The sequence below is a fragment of the Choloepus didactylus genome, chromosome 10, assembly GCF_015220235.1.
Source record: "Choloepus didactylus isolate mChoDid1 chromosome 10, mChoDid1.pri, whole genome shotgun sequence".
Taxonomy (NCBI): domain Eukaryota; kingdom Metazoa; phylum Chordata; class Mammalia; order Pilosa; family Megalonychidae; genus Choloepus; species Choloepus didactylus.
Genome location: NC_051316.1, coordinates 132,239,864 through 132,256,805, shown reverse-complemented (window position 1 = coordinate 132,256,805; position 16,942 = coordinate 132,239,864). Strand labels below are relative to the sequence as shown.

Here is a 16,942-nt window from a genome sequence, read left to right as displayed (position 1 = left end):
AGGGAAAGGGAAGGTACCCACTTCTGGACAAGGAGCAATGATCAAAACAGCAAAACTAAGGAAAAAGAATAGAAACAGAGACATAGGAAGGAAGGAGGAAGGAACAGAGTCAAATAAATATGTCAAGCATATACTAAATGGGGGCAGCCTGGGTCCATACGAAATAGAACCATAAGACTGGTTTGTTTGTTTGTTTAAAAAAAAAAAAAAAAACAAAACCCAGTTAAATGAGGTTTATACAGAGTTCACTTACCATAAGAAAGACGAGTTGAAAATGAAAGAGAAAGCAAAGTTACCAGGCAAATACAAACTAAAAACCAGAAACAATGATAACAACAAAAAGTAGAAGTAGTATTTAATGTCAGACAGGTGGAATTGTCCAGCAGAGCAACTAAACAGATAAAGAAGACACTGTATGATTAAAAAGGTATAATTTATGAAGATATAATAATCAGAAGCCTTATAATGACCGAACAATATAGTAGGTAAACACATAAAGAAAAACCATTGGAAATGCAAGAGGAACTTCATAAAACAATAAAATGAAATGGGAAAGTTAAAAAACCCTCTCTTAGAACTGGACAGATCAAGCAGACAAAAAAACACAAAGACTTAAAGAGCTGGAAAATGAAATCAATAGACAAAATTTTAACAGAGGGGCAGGCAACCAGATATCCCTCAAATACAGGACATTGTTTTTTGCTTATGTCAATCAGTCATAAACTCAGAATTTTAAAAATTTCAAATATAGAGCTTTCAGGCCACATTTTCCAATTATTATCTGACAGTAGAAGAAATAATAGAATGACAATCAAAACATCTTAATTACTAATAAACTAAGAAGCACACTCCTAGATAACCTTTTACTCAAAGGGGAGGGTAGAAGAGAGAGTATTATCTACAAACCAGTGAAAAAGTTGAGATCACAGCAAAGCTTTACCCTGATGAAAATGTGTAGCCTTAAGTGTGTTCACTATTAAAGAAGGAAGGAAAAAGGTGGGAGGGGTGTATATGTTGCACATTTTAAGAAAAACTTAACAAATATAAAAAATGAAAATCAGAAAATTGAAAACAAAATAGAAGAAAATAAATCTAAAATCTGGTTATTTAAAATGATCATATCAATGAAATTGAATTGAGAATTCAGAAATAAACCCCCAGATATATAGTCAACTGATTTTTCGTAAGGCCTCCAAATCCAATGAAGTGGGACAGAACAGTCTCTTCAACAAATGGGGCTGGGAGAACTGGATATCCATAATAAAAAGAATGAAAGAGGACCCCTACCTTACACCCCACACAAAAATTAACTCAAAGTGGATCAAAGACCTCAATATAAAAGACAGTACCATAAAACTCCTAGAAGAATGTAGGGACACATCTTCAAGACCTTGTATTAGGAGATTGCTTTTTAGACCTTATACCCAAAGCACAAGCAACAAAAGAAAAAAATAGATAAATGGGAACTCCTCAAAATTAAAAGCTTCTGTACCTCAAAGGAATTTGTCAAAAGGTAAAGAGGCAGCCAACTCAATGGGAAGAAATATTTGGAAATCATGTATCTGATAAAAGACTGATATCTTGTATATATAAAAAAATCCTACGATTCGACGATAATAGTACAAACAGCCCGATTATAAAATGGTCAAAAGAAATGAAAAGACAGTTCTCTGGAGAAATACAAATAGCTAAAAACACATGAGAAAGTGCTCATCTTCACTAGCTATTAGGGAGATGCAAATCAAGACCACAATGAGATATCATCTCACACCAATAAGAATGGCTGCCATTAAATAAACAGGAAACTACAAATGCTGGAGAGGATGTGGAGAAATTGGAACTCTTATTCATTGTTGGTGGGACTGTATAATGGTACAGCCACTCTGGAAGATAGTTTGGTGGTTTCTCGGAAAACTAGATATCAAGTTACCCTACAATCCAGCAATTTCACTTATCGGTATTTACCCAGAAGATCTGAAAGCAGTGGCATGAATAGACATTTGTACACCAATGTTCATAGTGGCATTGTAAACAATTGCCAAGAGATGGAAACAATCCAAATGTCCTTCAACAGATGAGTGGATAAACAAATGTGGTAGATACACGTGACAGAACACGACACAGCAGCTAGAAGGAACAAGGTCGTGAAACATATGACAACACGGATGACCCTTGAAGACGTAATGCTGAGCAAAATAATCCAGGCACAAAAAGGAGAGATATTGTATGTTACTACTAATGTGAACTCTGTGAAAAATGTAAGGTAAGTATCTTATAATATAGAATATAGGGGACCTAGAGATAGAAGCTAGTGAAGGGGGAACAATAATCTAATACATACAGATATGATAATGAGGGTGATCTTAATGGTATGGGAATTGTCCAGTGTTGCTATGGCTCATTAAAGGGATTATAAATATCAGTGATGCATTGAAGGTGAACATGTTTGTAAATGGCTGTTTAAAGGCGTGTTGTAACCCACATAGTACCACAAATCTAAATAAGTGTTAGCATGATACACTTATAAGGTGTGACACTGATGCAGAGGGTTAAAAACAGAGTGGTATGGAAAAACTACCCATTACATATTATCAACTATATTTAATAGGAATATCTTACCAACTCTACATTAATACCAGGGGTGAATAATTAGCAGCTGATAAAAGCTCTGGGATGTACTGTGTTATAATAATTGTTTAAAGTTAAGAATGATGCTGATTATATAATTAAGTGAAGATACAATGTAAGAAACTGACCATTTGTCTTGGGATGAACATATACTAAGTGAAGTTAGGAGCCCACTACTTAATAAATCAAGCCCTCGGGACTTCCTCCTGTGAAATTTAGGGTTGTAAATGGCAGGTGGGGCCCACCTATAATTATGCCTAAGAGGCACCTCCAGGGAACTTCCTTTGTTGCTCAGATGTGGCCTTTCTCTCTCTAAGTCCAACTTGGCAAATAAAGTCATTAACCTCCCCCCATGGGGGACATGACTTCCAGGGGAATGAATCTCCCTGGTGATACAGAACATGACTCCCAGGAATGAGCCTGGCCCTGGAAGAAAGAAATTGAAAATGCCGACTTGACCAAAAGGGGGATAAAGAAAGGCAACAAGCAGGGGTCACAGTGACTGAGAGATCCCAAGTACAGTCAAGAGGCTCTCCCGGAGGTTTCTCTCACACAAGCTCCAGCTGGACATCCCAAATGGCCACAGTATGCCAAGCCCTTACAAAAAGTAGTCCCCAAATACCTAGGTCCCTACCTGAGATTCTATAAAAGATTTACTTGCTAAGATTTATCTCTCAGAAACTTAAATCCACCAGAGTGTTCCTATGCCAGACAAGTCCTAAAACCCAGAGGCAACAGCTTCTTTAAGATCAACTATCAGATGCGGCCCCCTTCCCCATACTGTCGACACCCCCCTTTCAATATGAACAAGTTAGGGTGCTCACTGCCTAGACACCCCTGAAGATGGAGAAAGGGATTAAGTGAGAGGAAGGAGTAGCAACAAACAAGATAAGATTTAGCAAAGGTCTATGAATACTGAAACTTAATATATGTATATTTTTGGAGGCTGGGGTGTTAGAATGGCTGGAAGGAGGTAAATGACATGGTGGGACTGTAGCCTATAGCATCTGTTCTAGTTTGCTAATGCTGCCATTTGCAAAACACCAGAAATGGATTGGCTTTTATAAAGGGGGTTTATTTGGTTACACAGTTACAGTCTTAAGGCCATGAAGTGTCCAAGGTAAGGGATCAACAATAGGGTACCTCCACTGAACGATGGCCATTGGCATCCGGAAAACCTCTGTTAGCCCTGAAGGCATGCTTGCTCCCACATTGCATTTCAGAATGGCGTTCTCCAAAATGTTGCTCTTGGGGCATTTTGTCCTCTCTTAGCTGCAGCTGCTCTTCAAAATATCACTCTCAGTTGCTCTCCAAAATGTCACTCTTAGCTGCTCTGAGTTCCCTCTGTCTGTCAGCTCGTTTATATGGCTCCAGTGATTTAATTCAGATCCACCCTGAATGGGTGGGTAACACCTCCATGGAAATAATCCAATCAAAGTCTTGCCCATGGTTGATTGACTCACATCTCCATGGGAACAATCAACAGGTTCCAACCTAATCAACACTAATACATCTGCCCCCACAAGACTGCAGCAAAGATAATGACATTTGGGAGACATAATACATCCAAACCAGACAGCATCCTTTGGGATTTGCCCTATAGCTGTTCACTGAATTGTGCCTTGAAGGTCTTCACCTTTCTGTGTGCACCTTGTATTGTGTAATAGGGAAGGGACTGAGACTGTGGAACTTTTGAAATCACCTATATGAGTGCTTGTTGAGCTGTACATCAAGAGATGACACCTTCTGTATGTGTGTTTTACAACAACAGAAATGGCTGAAGTTGTGGAATTGTGACATATGACATTCTTTGAAATCTGTTTTCCAGCTGCCTCTGGACTAAGTGTTCTCCCTGCTTTAAAAGTGAGATAAAACTTTTAAAGGAAATTGGATCAGTTTTATAATTTATGCTTTGCTGGGAAATCAATTTTCTCTGGGTTTTCACACTTGTTTCCGTGGAGCTGTATACAGAATTATCTCATCATTCTTTTAATCAATCCTGCATTAAGTCATTTATTTGTTCATTCATTCATTCAATGAATATTAAGTGCCCACCATGTGCCAGTAACTGTTAAGTCATTGGGGATACAGAGGAGTGGGGTGAGAGGAGACTGCAGGCAGGTCAGACACACCTGGCTGGCTGACGTGCTCTCGGGTCCCACTGGCCGCTGTGTTAAAATGGCCCCCAACGGGGGACGGGCAGAAGCAGGGAGACCAGGGCTCTTAAGGAAGAAATACCTATATGTTTTTTTTCTCTTTTCTCTTTCTATTCCCAGTTTAGGAGCAAAAATAGTTGGAAGGTCACAAATTATTGCTTCTCAACAACAAAAACAGCAAAAATCTAGAATTTTCAGAAGAGTGGGAGAAATCTATTTCCAGAGTTAAAACAAGATAAACTCAGAATTTCCAGTTCTCAACAAAAAAAAATTACAAAACACACAAATAAATAGGAAAGAATGGCCCATTCTCAGGGAAAAAGAACTTGCCAGACACAATCCCTAAACTCATATATCAGAAATATTAGTCAAAGGCTTTAAATCAACCATCTTAAATATGTTCTATGAGCTAAAGGAATCAATACACAAAGAAATAAAGGAAATTAGGAAATGTTGCATGAAAAAATTAAAGACACAGAAGTTATAAAAAGGAAACAAATGGAAATTTTGGAGCTATAAAGTTTGGTAATTGAAATAAAAAAACTCAGCTAGATTCAACTTTGAATTTGAACAGGAAAAAGAAAGAATTGAGGATCAGAGAACTTGAAGACAAGACAATTGAAACTACCCAGTGTAAAGAACAGAAAGAAAAAAAAATTAAGAAAAATGAACAGAGTCTGAGGGAACTGTGGCTCACCGTCAAGTGCACCAACACACATACCACTGGAGTCCCAGAAGGACAAAAGAGAGAGAAAGAAACAGGTAAGATATTTGAAGAAATAAGGGTCAGAAACTTCCCAAATCTCATGAAAGACATGAATATACACAGCCAGGCATCTCAGTGAACTCCAAGCAAGATACACTCTAAGAGATCTACAGCAAGGCACATTGCAGTGAAATCCAAAGACAGACAGAGGGTTTTGAAAGCAGCAAGAGATAAGCAACATGTCACATACGAGGGGTCCTTAGTAAGATTAACAGCAGATTTCTCACAAGAGACTATGGAGGCCAGAAGACTGGGAAGGCAATTTAAAGTCCTTAATGAAAAACTAACAATCAAGAATTCTGTATCTGGCAAAATTATCTGTAAAACATGAAGTAATTAAGATATTTCAGATGAATAGAAGCTGAAAGAGTACATTAGCAGAAGAGCTGCCCTACAAAAATGCTAAAAGGAGTCCTTTGAGCTGAAATAAAAGAACACTAGGGATTAACTTAACACCTTAAGAAGAAATGAAGAACACTGAAAAAGTCAACTACACAAGCAAATATAAAGTCTTATATTATGGTACTTCTGTTTTGTAACTGCTCCCCCACCCATATGATTTAATGGGCACATGAGTAAAATAACATTTAAAATCTATGTTAATGAGTATGTATTAAGATATAATCTGAGAAAACAACAATAAACGGGGGGAGGAACAGAGATGTATACGAGTAGAGTTTGTATACACCAGATGCTAGGTTGATACTATTGAACTAGGTTGTTATTAGTTTAAGATGTTAATGGTAATTACATAGGAAACCACTATGAAAATAACCTAAAGATATAGAAAAAAGGAAGAAAGAAATCAAAATAGTACACTATAAAAAAGCAATAATACAAAAAAAGAAGTAACGGAGTATTGAGTAAAAAAAAAAAACACATACAAGACATACAGAAAACAAATAGCTAAGTAGCAGAAATAACTCCTTACTTCTCAATCATTGCCATAACCGTTCATAGATTGAAGTCCCCTATTAAAAAGCAGAGATTGGCAGATTTTATGAAAAAGCATGATCCATCTATATGTTGTCTACAAGAGGCTCACGTTAGGTACAAAGACACAAATAGTTTAAATGTAAAATAGGTGTGAAAAAATATTCCATGAAAACAGTAAGCAAATATATAGAAAATCCCAAAGAATCTACAAGAAATCTGCTAGAACTAATAAATTCAAGAAAGTTGCAGGATACAAGATAAACATGCAGAAATCATTTGTTTCTATACACCAGTAAAGAACAATCTGAAAAGGAAATCAAGAAAACAATCCCATTTACAATAGCATTTAAAAGAATGGAATATCTAAGAATAAATTTAATCAAGGAGGTGAAAGATGTATGCACTGAAAACTACAAAACATTGCTGAAAAAAATTAAAGACCTAATAAATGGCAAGACATCCCATGTTCATGGATTGGAAGATTTAATATTGTTAAGATGTTGTGCTGGTTTGGATGTATTATGTCCCCCAAAATGACATGTTCTTTAATGCAATCTTGTGGGAGCAGATGTATTAGTATTGATTAGTTGGAATCCTTTGATTGTTTCCACGGATATTTGACTCAATCAACTGTGGGGTGAACCATTTGATTAAATTATTTCCATGAAGATACAGACCCTGCCTATTCATGGTGGGTCTTGATTTAATCACTGGAGTCCTATAAAAGGACTCACAAACAGAAGGACCTCAGAGCAACTGAGAGAGACATTTTGGAGATGGCCGCTGAAAGCAGACTTTTGCTGACACTTTGGAGAAGCTAACCCAGAGTTTGCTCCAGAGAAGCTAAGAGAGGACAACACACCCCAAGAGCAACACTTTGAAGAATGCACAGAAGTGGAGAGAGGAGCTAGAACACAACCCAGGATCAGCAGATGCCAGCCACGTGCCTTCCCAGCTAACAGAGGTTTTGGGGATGCCATTGGCCTTCCTTTGGTGAAGGCCAACTAGTGTTGATGCCTTAATTTGGACATCTTCATGGCCTTCAGACTGTAAATTTATAACCAAATAAACCCCCTTTATAAAAGCCAATCCATTTCTGGTATTTTTCATAATGGCAGATTTCAACACTGTCTAGAGCAATACAAATTTAAAGCAGTTCCTATCAAAATTCCAGCACCCTTTTGTGCATTAATGGAAAAACTGATCCTCAAATTCATATGGAATTTCAGGGGCCCCAAATAGACAAAACAATCTTGAAATAGAAGAACAAAGTTGGAGGACTCACATTTCCTGATTTCAGAGCATACTGCAAAGCTACCATAGTTAAAACTGTGGTTCTGGAATAAGGATAGACATTTAGAACAGTGGAATAGGATGGAGAGTCCAGAGACAAACCCACACATCCATGGCCAGTTAATTTTCGACAAGGCTGTCAAACCCATTCAATGGGGGAAACAATCGTCATTTCAACAAATGGTGCTGGGATAACTGGAAAGCCACATGCAAAAGAATGAATGTGGACCCCACCTCCCACCATATATAAAAATTATTTTAAAATGGATCAATAATCTAAATATAAGAGCTAATACTATGAAACTCTTAAAATAAAATCTAGGGAAATATCTTCAGGACCTTGTAGTAGGCAATAGATTTTTATTTTCACCAAAAGCACAAGGAACAAAAGAAAAAATAGATAAAATAGGCTTCATCCAAATTAAAAACTTCTGTGCATTGAAGGACATTATCAAGAAGTGAAAAGACAATCTATAGAATGGGAGAATATTTGGAAACCATTTAAGTGATAAGGGATTAATATCCACAACATATAAAGAACAGCTACAACTCAAGGGAAAAAAACAATTTAAAAAAAACAACCAAGGATTTGAATAAATGTTTCTCTAATGAAGATATTAAAATCATCACTAAGTATATGAAAAGATACTCAACATCATTAGCCATTAGAGAAATGCAAATTAAAGCTACAATAAGGTACTACTTCACACCCACTAGGAGAGTATTATTTTTAAAATGGAAAATAATGGTTGATGAAGATGCAGAGAAACAGGAAGCCTCGTGCATTGTTGGTGGGACTGTAAACCGGTGCAGCCACTGTGGGACAGTACGGCGGCTCCTCAGAAAGCTAAACACAGAACTACCCCGTGGCCTGCGATCCCGCTCCCAGGTACACGTGGGAAAGTGCTGAGAGCAGGGCCCGGGCAGCTGTCCGTGCACCTGTGTTCATCACAGCACCTCACGCCAGAGCCGCAGGTGGAGCAGCCCGGAGCCCATCGACTGACGTCTGGATGGACGAGGGGGCCCGTCTGTACAATGGAATAAGATTCTCCGTAAAAGAAGCGCAGTGCTGGAACACGCCACAACACGGATGAACCCTGATGGCATCATGTCGAGTGAAATCACCCAAACCCAAAAGGACAAATACCGTGACTCCTCTCATACTGATTACTTAGAATAGGCAAATTCATAAGACAGAAAGCAGAATAGTGGTCACCAGGGGGGAGGAGGGGAGAATTGTTGCTAAATGGGTATGAGCTTTAGTTGGGGAAGATGAAAGTAGTCTAGAAACAGTGGTGAAGGTTACACAGTATTGTCAATGTACTGAAAGGCAAAGAATTGCCCATTTAAAATGGTTGAAATGATTTTAGTTATGGATATTGACAATTAAAAATAAATTATTTTTAAAAGAGATTCAAAACCACCAGTGAGTGAAACAAGAATTATAGCCCCCAAAAAATATACATCAAATCTGCACAGAAATGGTGGAAGTCAGAAGGAGCTAAAACACCTGCCCAGGATGGGGCAACGTCCTCCAGGGCTGTGGAATCCAGTATCACAGCCTCTCTGGAAAACTATGGGACAGCCCCTAAACCGCACACGACCCCCTTTCCGTCAGCGACCGGCTCCTGGGGGTCCACCCAGAGACAAAGGCACTGGCGAGGAAGGACGGACGTTCACCAGGATTTGGGTGGGGGCAGCATTTTTCACGTTGGGAAAAAATGGGAATAAATTAACAGTCATCAAGAGGGGGACGGCTGTGTAAATTGTGGTGACTCCATAAATACCAAGCAACCGTGATGAGAATGAATTAGGGTTAGACTAACTAGCTAGGAAGGGTCTCCAAAGGGTATTGATGAGAAAAGGTTGCATAAAACTTTTTCTATGAATAAAAAGACCCAAAACTCTGTGTGTGTGTGTGTGTGTGTGTGTGTGTGTGTGTGTGAGAGAGAGAGAGAGAGAGAGAGAGAGAGAGAGAGAGAGAGAGAGAGAGAGATGGGGGGGGAGAGAGAGAGCGCCCAGGGAAATAAGGCAGGCACATCCCAAGCCCTTTACAGGCGCCTCGTGGGTCTGGGATCTGCGTAGGGACAGGAAGCCCCCAGAAAAAGGGGGAACGCAGCAGCTGTCTTAAGGAGTTCTGATTTGTGAGGTAACAGGGCTGGAAATGGGTCTCCTCACCCAGGCCCACTCTCAGACGGCCGGGGAGCCTGAGCCAGCCCTGGCTGGATCCAACTTGGCTCCCTGAAGGGAAAGACTGCCCCTGGCACGCAGCCGCACCCCAGCCCTGGCATCCTGGGGAGAAGCCGCCAGCAGCCTTCTGGGGACAGGGCAAGGCCCAGGCTGTAGCAGTCCCGACAGGGAGGAGGGCAGTCGGGAGCCGCTCCGGAAAGCAGCCGGCACTTCCCGTGGGGTGCACGGAGCAGGCAGCAGCAGGGGGTGTGGAGGACCCGAGAGAAATGCCAGGACGCCTTGCAGGGGATGACGCCTTGCAGGGGTGATGCCTTGAATGTGGGGTGACGCCTTGTAGGGGGTGACGCCTTGTAGGGGGTGACGCCTTGCATGTGGGGTGAGGCCCTGCAGGGGTGACGCCTTGCATGTGGGGTGAGGCCTTGCATGTGGGGTGACGCCTTGCAGGGGTGACGCCTTGCAGGGGGTGGCGCCTTGCCTTACAGGTGGGTGCCGCGAGGGCACTTGGAAGGCGGCGGCAGGGCAGGAGGAGCCTCTGGGAGAGGGCCTCATGCCCACCTGCCCTCCCTGGCCCCAGAGAACTCAGGGTGGGGAGCTCACCCACGGCGCAGAGGTCCGCGAGCCGGTCGGTGCCACCCTCAGCGTGGATCAGGTCGTTCCGGCTCTTCCTGGTGGCTGCCCTCTTCAGCACTGCTTTAAACAAAGGGCGGAGAGGGCCGCGTGGGCCGGGGCTCGCCTTTCGGGCTGGTCCTACCGCTCCTGGCCCCCTCGACCCCTCTCAGTCCTGAGCCAAGGGAACACGGAATTGGAGGCGGGTCCTGGCCTTGCCCTTCTCTCCAAAATGAAGTCGTGGGGCCGTCCTGGGGTGTCGACGGGGGTGAGATCAGGCTGCAGCGGCCACTCCGGGCAGGAGGGCCCAGGCCAGCTGCTCACGCGCCTGTGGGCTGGGCTGGGCCTGGGCGGTGTGGCTGTGCTGTGGGGGTGCTCCTCCCAGCACCCCGAGTCATGCCAGGCACTTTCCCGGGGCCTCCGGCTGCGAGCATCACCCACCTGGGGGTGGATGCGGCCCCGATCCCACCGCAGCTTCCAAGCTCCGGGCAACAGCACTACCCAGCAGAGTTCTGGTGATACGGGGCTCGCCTCTGCACTGACCAGCATGTAGCTGCCAGCACTTCTGGCTGCTCAGCCCTTGAAATGTGGCTGGTGCGGCCAGGAGGCTGAGATTCCACCTCAGCCCACGGTTATTAACCTGCACAGTCTACACCAGGGGCTGCAGTGTGGACCGTGCGGCTCTGAGGCCTGGCCCCGGGCTCCTGGGGCATCGGCTGCTCTGGCAGGGCCTGGCCTGGGAGGTCCCATGGAGCCCACAGCCAGCTACCCCCACTCTATGCCCACAGCACAGCCCCCAGGGACACGCAGCCTCCAACCAGGACTGGAGGAAAGTGGTCAGACCCCAGAGGAAGAGTCAGTGCTGCCCACAGAAGAGGGCACAGGGTCACACCGCAGCCCCCTCACAGCCCCACGGCGCCCTCGCGGCCTCCCAGGCCAGCCTGGAGCAACCACTGAGCAAGCAGAAGGAAAAGAGAGGCTGCACCCTAAGCCCTGAGGACACCAAGCGGGCCAGTGAGTGGGTGTGCATTGGTGCCCGTGTGTGTCCGTGTGTCAGGAAGCCCAGGGCCGGACAGCACATGCCCACTAGAGAGAGCCAGGTGTGCCTGGCACAAGTGTGCAAACAGGATGCTGCCCCGCCCCCCAGAGCTCACCTCACGCGTGGAGCTGGCAAGGGGCCACCTACCATCCAAAGGCGACTTCTCCTCGGCGTTCTCGTCCTCCTCGGCCAGCATGACCTCCTCTGCCAGGGAGAAAGAGCCTCAGGCCAGAGCCGTCCTGCACCCCCAGGGAGCAGAGGGCGTAGGTCAAGGCCAGGCTGCTTGGGTGCCGCTGGCACAGGCCAGCGCTAGGCTCGGCCAAGCTGGAGTCTCCCACTAGGAAGAGCATGGGCTCCGGCCCCCAGCTGCCTGGCACCAGGACCCGGGGCCCCGGCCACAGCAGAGCTCCTGGGCCCCGGCGGGCAGCCAGAGGGGTCGCGGGACAGGGCACCATCCGAGGACAGCCAGCAGCACAAAGCGGCTGCTCCCACTGCTCTCACCGGCCTTGAAAATCCACTCCAGGTACCCGTTGAGCTCTCGCTCGATCTGCTGCTGCCGGCGGAGCTTGAGGAAGGCCCGGCGGTTCTCCACCCGCTCACGCTCCTTGGCAAACTCTCTGCAAAGGGCACGGAGCAGAGAAGGAAACAGATCAGGTGAGGGCAGCGCGCAGAGGCAACGGGACAGGCGGTGCAGGGCAAGGGCCGCCAAGCTCAGCTCCCGCAGACCTGCCCTCCTCGGGCTCCCTCCACCCATGAGGCAGCGCGATTCTGCAAACCCCCGGGCCCGACAGCGCCTGGAGCAGGCCGAGGCTGCCCCCTGAGCACCAGGCCCAGAGACAGGCCCTTCCGTGCCTGGGAGAGCTTTGGGGCAAGACTGTCCCAGAGAACGTTCACGTCACCATTGCTGGAAGCCGGGAAAAGGGGACTGGGTCAGGACAGGCCAGAGGCCAAAGGAAAACGTCCTGGAGTGCATGGAACCTCCTCAACAAAACTTCTGAGGCTCACAACAACGGAGAGAAGAGAGAACTTCTGCCTGCCCGAGAACTCCTGACCCTTCCCAGCCCCAGGGCCCAGCAGAGGCTCCGCCAGCCCGGCACCCCCCAGCCCTGGCCTCCTGGCACCCAAAAGGAGCCACTGCACACCATGCACACACAGACACACATGCACAAGCACAGGGGAAGACATAAGCACACCCACGTGCACAGGCACACACGCACACACACACAGAACCCAGCCTGGCTCAGCTTCTCAGGCTAGAGGTAGGATCCAGTTTCCCAAAACTCCAACAGGTGCTGCTCACACGTCATATCATAGCAAACGAGCAGTGCCTATTCTCAGCCAAGTGAGAAGCAGCGTCTGGGTTCGGAGGGCCCCTGGCACACAGCCCCGGCGAGAGGGAAAGCTTGGCTCCAAGCTGGGCCCGACCCGAGCCCACGGCCACAGCGACTGCCAGAGCCACTGGCCAGGAGATGAGAAGGGCCAGCCCAGGCCTCCCAGTCCCCACTCTGGTCGTCCCACCAGGCTGGCTCCCCGGCCACACCCCAAGGCATGAAGGCCTGGCAGGGAGGGAGAAGGGGGGAGCACAAAGCCACTTTGGACGTTTTGTGGGGCTTTCCCAGTCCGGGCCAGCTGCAGCTGCTGCCTCTGAAGGTGCTGCCCAGCGGAGCGTCCACTCGTAGCCTGGGGCCACAGGGAGACAAAGCCCAGGGTCGCTCTGCGGGACACCAGCCTGCATCACCCACCCCCTACAGCAGGGTGCTCCCAGATGGGGAGAAAAGCTGGGAGGACACGAGGCTCATGGCCCCACTGGGCGAAGGACCCCCACATCCATCTGCTCTCCCCCTCCAGCCCTCCCCACACACTCTCTAGGGTGGGTTGCACAAAACCACCCTGGCCAGGGCACACCCCACCTCGCCATCATGGAGACTTGGAGCTCTGAATCCTGGAAAAACAGGTTCTGATCTTAACAGATTCCTGGAGGGATGAGCCCTTGTAGATGGGACTTTCAGATGCAGCTGCTTTAGCTAAGAGGGGTCTGAATCCTGTTCCTGGAGGCCTTACAGGGAAGAGAGAGAGAGAGAGCCCAAGGGAGCAGCCAGGACCGGAAGGAAAGGAGAGCCTGCCACACACATTCCCAGGTGGCAGAGAAGCCAGGGAGTCCCCGAGATTGCAGCCAGCCAGGGGACGCTGGCCCAGAAACCGTGAGCCACGCAGTTCTGCCGTGAGGCCAAACGGAATTTGTTTTAGCAGCTGGGAAATGAGAACACCCACGAATCCAGCACACCCAAGCCCTCTGCAGCGCTGCCCCTCGGCCTGCAGCCCACGCCCCTCCCAAGCACGGCCCCGCGTCCTCGCTGCACCGCACCCTCTGGATCCAGCCCTGAGTGTGCCTCGCACACCCACCTGCCCCTCTGCCCTGAGTGTGCCTTGTACATGCACCCACCCTCCACCCTGAGTGCCTTGCACACACCCCCACTCCTCACCCTCAGTGTGCTGTGCAAATACAACCTGCACCTACGCCGTGACTCGCACACGCACCTGCCTCTCCACCGTGTGTGCTTCGCACTCAGCCCCACCCTGCGCGCCTCACACACATGCCTAACTCCACCCTGAGTGTGCCTGGCACACACATCTATCTCTCCACCCCAGGGTGCCTCGCACACCCACCCGCCCCTCCACCCTGAGTGTGCCTCGCACACGTGCCAGCCCTTCATATCTCTAGGCCTCTGCCTGAGATCTCTCCACGCGGAGGTCCTGCCTCCTCCCCCAGCTCCTCCCTGGGTCTCAGCCGAGGGGCTGCTCTCCAGGGGCCCTCCCTGGCTTCCCATCTGCCCGGCCCACGGGACGCCCCGCCAGACCAGGAGCTGTGTGCCCGGGCCCTGTGCTGTGGGCACCTGGACACAGGCTAGCGACAGGCCTGCCCTCCGAGTGGGGGGCGTGGCTGAGGGCAGGTGGTGCCTCCGGAGTCCACACAGGGGCAGCTCCTTCCCAGGCCGCGTGACAAGCGCCCTGGGGTCCACGAGGCCCAGCGCAGGACACACCGAAGAGGGAGCAGCACAGCCCCCACTCCCCACAGAGGCCGAGAGGATGGAGGTTAGGGGGTCTGGGCAAAAGGACGCTCGAGAACCAGGACAGAGGCCAGAAGAGAAGCTGCAGGAAAGCTCGGAGGAGGTCCGAACACAGGACTGGCCAGAGGCTGGGAGGCTGGGAGCAGCCACAGAGGGCCCAGGAGGCAGGAGGGCAGGCCAGGCCCCACCCTCCCCACATTACACACCTTCTGCCACAGCCCGTCTCCTGTTCCCTGACCCTGCGAACACCAAGGGGCACACCACACACGCACACCCGCACAGACACACCTGCACAGACACACCCACGATGACACACCTGCACAGATACACCTGCTCAGCCACATCACACAGCCACACCCACGATGACACACCTGCACAGCCACATCACACAGCCACACCCATGATGACACACCTGCACAGACACACCTGCTCGGCCACATCACACAGGCACACCCACGATGACACACCTGCACAGCCACATCACACAGGCACACCCACACAGACACACCTGCACAGCCACATCACATGGCCACACCCACAATGACACACCTGCTCAGCCACATCACACGGCCACACCCACGATGACACACCTGCACAGCCACATCACACGGCCACACCCACGATGACACACCTGCTCGTCCACATCACACGGCCACCCCTGCACGCCCACACCTGGCCTCTTACCCTGAGAGCACACCCAGCACCAAGTTGAGCATGAAAAAGGAGCCTATGATGATGAGTGGGATGAAGTAGAGCCAGTTCCAGGTATTGCCTGCTGCATCATTTGTCTGGAAGCAAGGAGAAGAAAATGAGATAGGGCAGGTGGACAGGACACATGCGTTGGCTGCAGAGCTACTGGGCTGTGACCAAGCTCTGGCTACAGGAGGCCCCACATGGGGCAGTGCCCGGCGGAGGCAGCCCAGGCAGGCTCCGTGGTCTGAACACCCTCACCCATCACAGCTCGCTTCACAGCCGTGGGTCCCTCCCGGCCACTACCCAGCATGGCTGAACAGCCAAGGTGTTGCCCTGGACGCCTGGAGGGCTGTGTGCCCAGCCTGTCTGGACAGCTCCCGTTAGGACCCTCATGGCCTCACCTGCCTGGGAAGCTCCAAGGGGCCCTCTCAGACTGCTGACCCCCAGTCTAACCTCTGCCTGCCGTGGCCTCCACACTCGGTGGCTGTGAACCCTGCCTTGGTTTCTCCAGACTGGACTGAGTCCACTCCCAGACCAACAGCTCCCCCAGGAGCTCCCACCATCAACTCTCAGGTACAATCTGAATAGCCGAGCACATAGGAGGGTCTTCTCCCCAACGTCCTTCAGCTTTTCCAAAACACAGCCCACAGAAGGGTGAGCTCCTCTGAATCCAACTCATTCCCACAACTGCTGTTTGCTGCTTTTCCCCGCAGATGGGGCTGAGGGGCCGAGAGCGCCACCTCCGTGCGAGTGGGAGATGGGGGCTCCCCAGTCAAGGGCCAGGCAGGGGCAGAAGGGCTTGACTCCTGGCTTCTGAGCCCTGGAGAGACTCTAGGCTGGACACCAAGACCCCTGGACCCCAAAAAAGGTCAGACTCCGGCTCCGGGAGGGATCCCGGAGGGCACCTCGGCCCCGTCCCACACGCAGCTGGGCCTGTGGGCTGTGAGCACTGCCAAAGCCCCCGCCTCCCTGCAGGTGGGCCAAGTCTGCCCCGTTTCCTCGCTCCTGTAACCCACGTGTCTCGGATTTCGTCCCCAAACTGCAGTGGTTCTGGTCCAGTTTACCGACACCCTCCATCTCGCCAAAGCCAGTGGTCAAGGGCCTCCTCTCGCCTCCCCCGCCTGTGAGCAACATCTGTCGCTTTCACCCCGTGCCCGAGACTCTTCGCTCTGCTTCCACGGCTCCTGCCTGCCAAGGGGCCCCACCGTGTCCATCTCCCGGCTCCTCCTTTCCCACAGGGTCTCCGAGTGTGTGGATTTCCCCATTTTTCTCCCCTCCATCCACGTCGTCAGCCAGGCGGCCGCATCCCCTCTCGTGGCCTGACTTCGAATGTGCCCCTGAGCCCTGCTGCCCCCTCAGCCCCCGGGGGAGAACGCAGCATCCCTAAGCTCCAGCACACACTGACGCAAAACTAAACAGGTATCTTTCCCCTTCGCAGTAAACAGCACCAGTTTTCCCAGTGGCCGAGTCATAAATCCAGTAATCAATTATTTTCTTCTCTCACACTGCACATCCAGTTATGAGAGGTCCTGTCTGCTGCAACGTCAGAAAACAGCCATCGCTGCTG

At 49.1% G+C, this 16,942-nt stretch overlaps 1 protein-coding gene across 1 annotated transcript in view; it reads right to left on the bottom strand.

Moving 5' to 3' along the window:
* CACNA1B (calcium voltage-gated channel subunit alpha1 B) overlaps window positions 1-16,942 on the bottom strand; it is a 243,566-nt gene that overhangs the window by 172,708 nt on the left and 53,916 nt on the right. The window contains exons 7-10 of the mRNA XM_037851173.1: window positions 15,367-15,470; window positions 12,116-12,231; window positions 11,762-11,818; window positions 10,567-10,656 (exon numbers count right to left, since the gene is read on the bottom strand). Of these exons, the coding sequence (XP_037707101.1) occupies window positions 10,567-10,656; window positions 11,762-11,818; window positions 12,116-12,231; window positions 15,367-15,470 (367 nt within the window). The remainder of the gene's footprint in view (window positions 1-10,566; window positions 10,657-11,761; window positions 11,819-12,115; window positions 12,232-15,366; window positions 15,471-16,942) is intronic.